A 10,083-nucleotide genomic window follows, 5' to 3' on the forward strand; every position below is an offset into this window, starting at 1 on the left:
ATACGTTCGGACAGTTAATTTTAGATGGTACCTCTTTAATTTAATATTAATCATTAAATTAAAATTTAATCCAATGGATCCACCCTAATCAGCACCATGGTAATTAGTCCTAATCAGATATTCTTTTAATATATATTTAGGCTTGCACACGAGAGTAGTCCACGTAACATATATTATAATTTACTACAGTCATGTCTGGTTCTTTAAGGGAGCAATATGAGCAAGTGTTCAGGGCCCCTAATGTAAGAGGGTACATAATTTTAGAATTTAGACCAATAGATTAATTAAATTTTAAATTAGATATTTTAATTAATTTTTTTTTTTACATTTGTCTAATTTTAATTCTAAAATTAAACTTTAACAACTTATGTTTTCTCTCCACCTCTATTCTTTCTCACCTCCATGGCCAACCCATTAAAATTTAACTTAAATTTATTTTTATTTGTCTTTATTTGTACAAATATTTTGCAATTAAAATATATTTGGAGTTCATACCGTTATTATTAGTGTTGTTGTTATTATTATTATACTAATGGTTTTACAATAATCATGATATATTATTTATTTTTCACTAATGATAGACTTTGTACTTATGCCCTTTTATTGGATAAACGATTAAAATAATTTTATTTTTTAGAATTTATTATTATATTTATAGTTAATATTCTTTTAAAAATAAATTTAATAATATGTTTATAGGACTTATAATTTATTTTTTTTTGCTCAGCTCTTAAAAAGATTTCAAGACTGCCCTTAGTATAAGTGATCTCAAACATATTGTATATTAACATATTATATATATAAAATAAACTAAACAGCTCATACTAACAATCTATACAAGACCTTGTGTCCGCATGCATACATACATAATTTTATTTACTAAAGTGATGAATCAAAGACTGCATAATTATAACGAAATATATATATATATATATATATATTGCAACAAACAATCATCATATATATCATATCATATGAATCCCAATGTTCCAAGGTCTTATCTCAACACACAAACATTCACATTCTTCATGCTATAACATAAATATATATATATATGTATATGTATATATTATATAGTCGATTTTCGAAATTCTTACTTCTTCACATAGGATCGACAATGGAGGCCACATCGAAAGGGAATTCAAGAAGAAAGTACGATTTTTCATCGTTTTCGTCGACGGTAGAGGGAAGAAGACCGCGAGGAGCATCACCTAAGGACGAGTCAATGCTGCTCCCGGCGCCATCGAACACTTGAAAATCGTCGAAGGTGAAATTGAGGACATCATCAAGGTTATCGTACTCGTTCTCACATGTTAAGCCGAACTCGGTGACATTGGCTAGGGCATCATTTAGGGTTTCGAGATCTCCAGTCTCCGGTGGTGGAGTTTCGCCATTTTTCAATTTTTTTTCCCCTTCTTTCTCCGAATAGAGGCTTTTGATGTAGTTTTGGAGAATGTAACTAGGTTTTGGCCATTTGGTTCGGCATTTTCTCCGCGAAAATTGCCTTCTCTTTGTGGCGTTCCAATGGTTCTTGATTGAATTCTCCGTTCTCCCGGCAAGTCTCTTCGCAATCTCGGCCCATTTATTTCCGATTTGTGAGTGAGCCTCGATTAGGATCCGATCCTCTTCCTCGGTCCATTGATCTTTCTATAAGGAAATATAGTACCGAATCAATGAGTACATTTTTTTTAGGTTCGGGATTTAGGGTTTAGGGTTCAGAATAAGAACAATAACTCATGCCTTTAAACAACCCTAATAGTTCTAGAGATCCACAAGTTTTTTTTTTTCTTCGAAATAAACCTAATCTTGACGTTTCCAATGGTTAAATTAAATCATTGTGACAACACAAAACAACTTCAATTTTCTTGATTGTTTTAGTCTTGTTTTTCATTTAGTTGCATATATCTCCTACATGATCTATAAGAAACGCGTTTGCTAAATATTAAATGGTATCTCAAAATAAATGAGATTGAATAGAACTAGATAAAAATACGAGAATGTTGTTATGTACTCGAAAGAAGTTCTAGATCAAGAGCCAAATAGAACTAGATAAAAATACACAAATAATGTTTTGTACTCGAAAGAAATTGTAGATCGATGAAGAGTCAAACCTTTATGTCGGGTCGAAGATGATTATGCCATCGCTCGCGGCATTGTTTCCCGATCCTTCCCTTCATCATTTGCGCGATATGCGACCATTTCCTCACTCCGTATATCTCAACTAGACGGATCAAAAGCCTACGAATCGAAAAATATGTCATTTTAAACCATAAAATCAAAACTAAAAAGCAAACAAAATAAAAAAAATTTCGATTTACAGGCTATATTACGCTCGACCAGGGGTTTATCCAGTACTCGAAGAGTAACAACTATTATTCTCACATCATAAAATAAAAATCAATAAATAAATAAATAAAATTTGTATCTTTGTGTGTGTGGTTTTTCTCATTTTTCTTTTCTCACTTGTCCTCTTCAATAGTCCATTGCCCCTTCATCGATTTCGACTTCTTTGACCCTCTATTAGTCATTCTAGCCAATGAAGATCGCGCCCGAATACTCAAATTATTCTTATTCACACTTTTGCTTCTTTTGACGCCATTTCTTCCACCGCCACCATTGTTCTTAGCATTCGTCACACATGAACTCTCATCGGGAATAACAAACTTCGCATCGGGCTTAAGATCGGTCTCGCCCAAACCCATCCCGACATCCATCCAAACATCCTTAGCATTCGAAAAATTCAAGAACTCACTCCCATGGAAGCCCTGCAAGGGTGTAGCATGAACAGCAATCCCTTCATACGGATCATCGAGCCCCGGAAACCCTAATCCGGTCATCGAAAAGTAGGGATCGAAGGGCTTTGATGGTACAACAGTGTTCATCAATGGAAATTGTTGAAGAAAACTCAAAGATTCTTGATGATGAGTGTGGTTGGGTAGCAGCCCTAGGGGATGAAGAGCAGGGGCATTATAGACATTTCCAGACTCCATTGGAGCACCTGAGGAAGCTCTCAAAGAGTCGATTGAAATGGTACTTAGAAATCTTTGTCTGTCACTCTAAACATTTTGGTTTAAGTCTGTATTTATTGAGACATATAAAAGGAATTTAATTTGCTGGGGAACTTATCGGTTTCATCAAATTTATGACAGATTTTTCATGCAACAAAACTAGGGAAATTGAAAAAATAGAATAAAATAAAATACACACTTTACTTGCTAGGGTTAAAAGGTTTTTTTTTTTCATTTCAAATATTACATATTTTTTCTTTTTAAAATGGAATTGTATGTAATATAATCTACTAATGAATTTTTACTATTTTGCAATTTTATTTTATTTTTGAAAAAAAAAATTGATAAGTTTGATTGTGTTCTTCTAGAATGTTTAGGAGTTTTTGTAATCTATGTTGTAATTACTAAGAACTGCAACAATATTATCAAAATATTTATTTTTATAATTTTATTTTTTTTAAAGAAAAAAATAATATTTTTATATTTTTGTTACGCACAAAAAATAATAATAATAATAAAAATAATGATAGCAGGATCTTAAAGGAAGTTAGACACGAAGTCGGGTGGAAAAGAAGAAAAAAATTTACGCTCAGGTCGGTTGGTCCTCGGTTGGTTGGTCTGGTCGGTTGGTCCTCGGTCGATTGCTCCAGTCGGTTGGTTCGCAGGTCGGAAGGTCCGCAGGTCGGATAGTCTGCGAGTTGGAAGGTCCGCAGGTCGGATAGTCTGCGAGTCGGATGGTTCGCAGGTCGGAAGGTCCGCAGGTCGGATAGTCTGCGAGTCGGACGGTACGCAGGTCGGATCAATAAGTCGGATGGTTTGCAGTCGGATGGTCTGTAGTCGGTTGGTCCGTGGTCGGACCAATTAAAGTCGGACCAAGTAAAGTCGGCTACTACGGAGGTCGGGCGAAGTAAGATATGGTAATTGATTGCCCACTTAAGTGAACAATAGTTTGGTCGCTTGGTGGGGGCGGTCAAGGAGTCTTTTGGTCTAGCGACCAGTTAGCCGCTGGATTAGTCGGTTGGGTTATGCAGTTGGCGAGACGGTTGCTGTAACTGACCAGGCGACATTTCAAAACGTTTCTTTTGGGCGGTTGACGGCGGTTGCTGTAACCAACTAGGCGACGGTTCCAAGCATTTTCTTCGAGGAATATTTAAGGAGTTGGATTTTTCTGGAGAAGACATCTTCAATCAACTTCAACAATAGCAAAGTCAGATTTGGGGATCACCACTTTAAATTTCCAGCGTTTTATTTTCTAGTTAATTTTCTTATGTACCGTACAACATTTAGAGATTCCTAATTTCAGGCACTAATTAATCAAATTTGAGGATATTTCCATATCTTTGAATTTTACTTTTTGTTTGTTGAAAAAATACATCAACAAATTGGCGACCACAGTGGGAGAAAGGCAAGATTGTTGATCCTACATCATCAGAAAATGTCATACAACTGAGGTCTGGCCGAATCATCAGAAAGATCACTATGGCAGGCTCACAATCTCAATCATCATCAGTACCGGTGGGATAATATATTTCACCACCTGGCATGTCAAATCCAGGGGAGATTCCCCAACCACCTACCGATTGGTTGTCTTATGTTCAACAATTGAACAATCAGCAAACTTTGGCTATGAAGAATATGTTGCGTGAGCAACAGAACATGTTGCGTGAACAACAAAATCTAATGCAGAACATGTTGGATCAGGCGTTCTCCAGATTCACCTTGTATCCAAGCATGCTTCCAGCCGTGTCACCTTCTCGTTTTCAGGAGACTTTTCCAGGATCAACGTTCGCAGGGCCAATGTACGTTGACAGTACATTTCCAAGCGTCACAACTTTCAACCGACCAGATATGGGGAAGATTCCTCTAAATTTCCAAGATAATGCTCCTTTGGGACCAAGAGTTGATAATACTCAGCCGAATATCGTAAGGGAAGAGATTTTGGGAGGACAAGCTCATAATCCTATCCCAGACGAGCCAACCGTCCCCAGAGAAGAAAGATTGGGAGATCAGATTCATAATCCCATCCCAGCCGAGCCAGCCTTCTCTAGGGAAGATTCTGTTCCACCCAGGATAGATCCAGAAGATATCGCGCAAGTTTTGCGGGTGCATTTCGGAATAAACACGCAAACGGTGAACTGACCAGTGTGTCAAAGGCCATTTCCAGAAATAATCATCAATGAGTATCCTCTCCCGAGGAATTATCGACCGCCAGACTTTTATGTTTTCTCAAGAGAAGACGGATCCTCCACCATAAAGCATGTTGATCGGTTCACAGCACAGTTAGGAGAGATCGGTAGCAACCCTTTTTTATAAACTGCAACTATTTGGTTTGTCTCTTATCAGAACAACTTTTTCATGGTTTGTCGATCTACCACCTGGACAAATACAAACCTGAGAAGGTTTGGAAGCGGCCTTTCATGCAAGGTTCTTTATTCCTCTTCCAACAGTCTCACTCACAGACCTTTTTGAGATCGAGCAGATGCCGGAGGAGACCGCCTCCCAGTTCATAGAACGGATGCAATTAATGAAGGGACGTTGCCCGAAAATCATTGAATAAAGTGAAATGACCACTTTGGTGGTCAGGAAAATGCACACCAACCTTCGGGAGGCTTTGACAGCCCACGATGTTTGAGATCTGGCTAGTTTAGCATCCAAGGCAGGAATGTTAGAATCATTTTTTAAAGAGAATGATCGCGGCTTCGGTCAGGGGGGAGGTATTGAAGAAATGGTAGTGCAAGGTCGACCAACGCGCAGGCCACCGCCAGTCTACGATCAATGGAGGTCGGGTCCAACATAGCCTCGAGAGAAGGAGGTCAGATCTGAGGCTGATGTGGTCTCGGATGACGGCCTGCAAACTCCTAAAACATCACTGAAAGTGACGCTTAGGAGTCTTGAGGGGGAGGCTTATTGTTACGCACAAAAAATAATAATAATAATAAAAATAATGATAGCAGGATCTTAAAGGAAGTTAGACACGAAGTCGGGTGGAAAAGGAGAAAAAAATTTGCGCTCAGATCAGTTGGTCAGGTCGGTTGGTCTTCGGTTGGTTGGTTCGCGGGTCGGAAGGTCCGCAGGTCGGAAGGTCCCAGGTCGGATAGTCTGCGAGTCGGACAGTTCGCAGGTCGGAAGGTCCGCAGGTCGGAAGGTCCGCAGGTCAGATAGTCTGCGAGTCGGACGGTACGCAGGTCAGAAGGTCAGCAGGTTGGATCAATAAGTCGGATGGTTTGCAGTCGGATGGTCTGTAATCGGTTGGTCCGTGGTCGGACCAATTAAAGTCGGACCAAGTAAAGTCGGCTACTACGGAGGTCGGGCGAAGTAAGGTCTGGTATTTGATTGCCCACTTAAGTGAACAGTAGTTTGGTCGCTTGGTGGGCGGCCAAGGAGTCTTTTGGTCTAGCGACCAGTTAGTCGCTGGATTAGTCGATTGGATTATGCAGTTGACGAGACGGTTGCTATAACTGACCATGCGACGTTTCAAAACGTTTCTTTTGGGCGGTTGACGGCGGTTGCTGTAACCAACCAGGCGACGGTTCCAAGCGTTTTCTTCAAGGAATATTTAAGGAGTTGGATTTTTCTGGAGAATGTATCTTCAATCAACTTCAACAAAAGCAAAGTCAGATTCGGGGATCACCACTTTAAATTTTCAGCGTTTTATTTTTCAGTTAATTTTCTTATGTACCGTACAGTGTTTAGAGATTCCTAATCGCACTAATTAATCAAATATGAAGATATTTCCATATCTTTGAATTTTACTTTTTGTTTGTTGAAAAAATCCATCAACAATTTTTATCAACAATTTTTATTATATATTAGTATAATAAAAAATTGAAAGCAAACAATCTTTTTGTTTCATATATTTTGACTGTGATTTTGTATGTTTGTTTAATTTAAATAATATTTTTACGTGATATTTTGATAAAAAGTTAGTTGAGATTCTAACAAAGCAAATGAATTAGAATATGAATTCAATTGTTTGTTAACAGAAAATATGTGTTGAATTTTATATTATAGATAAAAAGAAATAAAAAAATGATATAATATTTAAGAAAATATATTGTTTTCATCCGGTAAAATTCTGTAGGTTTAATTGGACATAGAAATTAAAAAATAATGATATTTTAATGCTAAAAATAATAAGGTGGATAAAATAAAGTAGAAGTATTATAAAAAAAAAAAAAAAAGAAAAAAGAAATGAGTAAAAGATTGATAAAAAATAGTTGAATAAGTAGAAAATATAATGACAAAGTGATTATTTGTTAAATTAAAAATAATAAAATTATAAGTAAATAAATATTTTTATTATAAATGAATTGTGATAATTACATAATTTTTGCGTAATAAGTATATTTTAGTGTAGATTCCATGGGCGAGAATGAGATTAAAGATACAAGCACATCTCTTTTTATACTATCTCCGTTCCTTAACAATTTATCTATCTTTTTATTTTGATCCGTCTGTATCTATTTTATTTTTTAGTAATTGTACTATTTACCTAACATTACAAATACCCTTCTAATTTACAATATATTACACAAATGTCATTATCTTTATATCATATAATACTAATAGGATTAATTTAGTCTTTTCACATTTATTTCTACTTTATCCCAATATAATACTAATATTTCTAAAACTCTGTGTAAAAAGCAAATTGATATATAGATATACGATGAAGGGACTATTTAGATTTTTAATTTTCATGTTTTCCATGCATTTTTGCATTTGTATTTTATTTTTTATATAATACAAAGGTGTGCTTGTATTTATAAAAAAAAAAAAAAAAATTGATGTTGAATGTAATATTATGTATAAAGAAATATATTTACTATAATATTCTTAATGAAGAATAAATATTGAATAATTTTTAAAAGTAGAAAATTTCTTTTTCTTTTCTCTTTGTAAATTATATATATAAAAACAAGATTGAAACACAAGCACACACTTTCCTTGGGTTATGCTTATATTATTATTACTATAGATACGAGAATTTAGGATAAGTATAATTAAAAGATAATTAAATATATATTAATAAAATTAATTATCATATAATATAAATAATTATAAATTAAGATTAAGATAACTAATTACTTTAATTAAAAAATTTTTAAAAATAAATTAAAAAATTTAAAATCAGATTAAAGTGTGTAATCATCTTTCCAAAAAGAAAAGTGATATGAGATATGAGACGGACATAAACGGCAATATGACGTAGTAGGTGGGATGGAGTGAGTATTATTATAAAAGGGTATTAGGGAAGAAGATTATTTGACCATGCAATGAATATTATATTTGAATTCGTTTAGCAGTCAATAAATTTATAATTCAAATTAGACAATTTATGATTGAAATTAATGTAGCAACACATTTGACCTGAAAGAAAAGTATCCGATGATAGATTTTCATTAGTCTCCTAAATTTGGTTCATTTTTTTAAAATAATAATAATAACAATACGTGTGTGTGTGTGTGGTTTTTTTATTTTAAATAAAATATATTACTATTTTATTTTATAAAAAAATATTATATTAAAATATTATTCAAATCAAAATTCAAATAAAAAATACATTTTCGTTCGGATTTAAGGGTTCCATTTACTTTTTGCGTGATCTTTAAATATTAATTATTATATCAAAACGTAGTACAAATTAATAAAAAATTGCAAAAATACTTTCATTAGTATCTTATAATACTAATAGAAAGACATTTGTACAAAAAAAATTATGCAAATATAAGAATATTTTTAAGGGTAAACTGTTTTTTTAGTCCCATAACTGGACCCCCTTATCATTTTAGTCCCATAAGTGGAGCATGTCGCAAACTAGTCCCATAAGTGAAAATTTTTCGTTGTTTTAGTCCTCCGGCGCCGGAGATGCCAGCGTGGTTCGCCAGAGGTGACGTGTCCGTCAGGTGTCGCTGACCTGGCGGACACGTGGATTTTTTATTTTCTTTTTTTCATTAAATATTTTTTAAAAAACTTATTTTTAATTTATTTTTAATTTTATTTGTATTTTTTTATTTGGTCCAATTAAAAAGATTAAAAAAATGAAAATAAATAAATAAACACGTCACCACCCGCGAGCCACGCGGGCGGCTCCGGCGCCAGAGGACTAAAACAGCGAAAAATTTTCATTTATGGGACTAGTTTACGACAGGATCCACTTACGGGACTAAAATGATAAAGGGGTCCAGTTACAGGACAAAAAAAACAGTTTACCCTATTTTTAATTTTAAGTACAATGACGCAAAAAGTAAATATGACATTTAGAAGTGGACGGAGTAAGTAGGGATGTCAAATGGGGCGGGTTAGCCCCGACCCGCCCCGGACTCGGCCTTAATGGGGCGGGTTCGGGTATAAAAAATTTGGTTTGGGGCGGGTTGTGGATTTTGAGTTTTAGACCCGGCCGGGTTCAGGGCGGGTTACGGGTTTTACTAGAAATCCGTCCTATCCCGGACCCGGACTCGAACACAGATATGTTAATAATTATTATAATTTAGTTATATTTTTATACAATATAAATTATACTATTATTTATTTATTTAAAAAAAATTAAATATAAAATATAACCTTAATTCTAAATCAAATTTATCTTCACATTTGTTTTTTTACAATTCTTTTTATAATCGGGACTACTGCTTACCGTCATCACTACGTACTATTGTCAATATTGTGATTATTCTTATTTTTAAAACTATAATTTTTTGGTACTTTAGCGCATGCTTTTTTTAGTAGTATTAAATTATTATTTTTAAAATTATTTTATTCTTTTTTTAATAATAAAACGAGTTTGTCGAATTGGCCCCGAATCCGGAGTGTTCGAGGCCAGACGGGTCCTAGGGCCGGGTTGAAACGGGGCGGACGGGTCTTGGGTCCTAATATTTTCTAGGGGGACGGGTCCTGGGGTCTGTCCGCAAAACTCATTTCAAACCCGCCCCATTAATATCCCTGGGAGTAAGTATCTAATTTCAAATCAAAACCAAACAAACTCTTTACATACCTAATATTAAAGAAAAAAAAAAAAAAAATTAAGAAATAAAAATTGGAGCCACATTCTTAAAATAAATTCTTAAAAGCAAAA

At 34.6% G+C, this 10,083-nt stretch overlaps 1 protein-coding gene across 1 annotated transcript; it reads right to left on the minus strand.

Moving 5' to 3' along the window:
- Positions 1-1,101: 1,101 nt before the first annotated feature.
- LOC127255150 (transcription repressor MYB5-like) lies at positions 1,102-2,990 on the minus strand. The gene is made up of 3 exons (XM_051280544.1): positions 2,464-2,990; positions 2,112-2,238; positions 1,102-1,647 (listed from the first exon to the last, which is right to left on the minus strand). Exons 1-3 carry the CDS (start codon positions 2,988-2,990, stop codon positions 1,102-1,104), a joined length of 1,200 nt encoding a protein of 399 aa, XP_051136501.1.
- Between the last annotated feature and the right edge of the window lie 7,093 nt (positions 2,991-10,083).

The sequence above is a fragment of the Andrographis paniculata genome, unplaced genomic scaffold, assembly GCF_009805555.1.
Source record: "Andrographis paniculata isolate CXL003 unplaced genomic scaffold, ASM980555v1 Contig53END, whole genome shotgun sequence".
NCBI classification, from domain to species: domain Eukaryota; kingdom Viridiplantae; phylum Streptophyta; class Magnoliopsida; order Lamiales; family Acanthaceae; genus Andrographis; species Andrographis paniculata.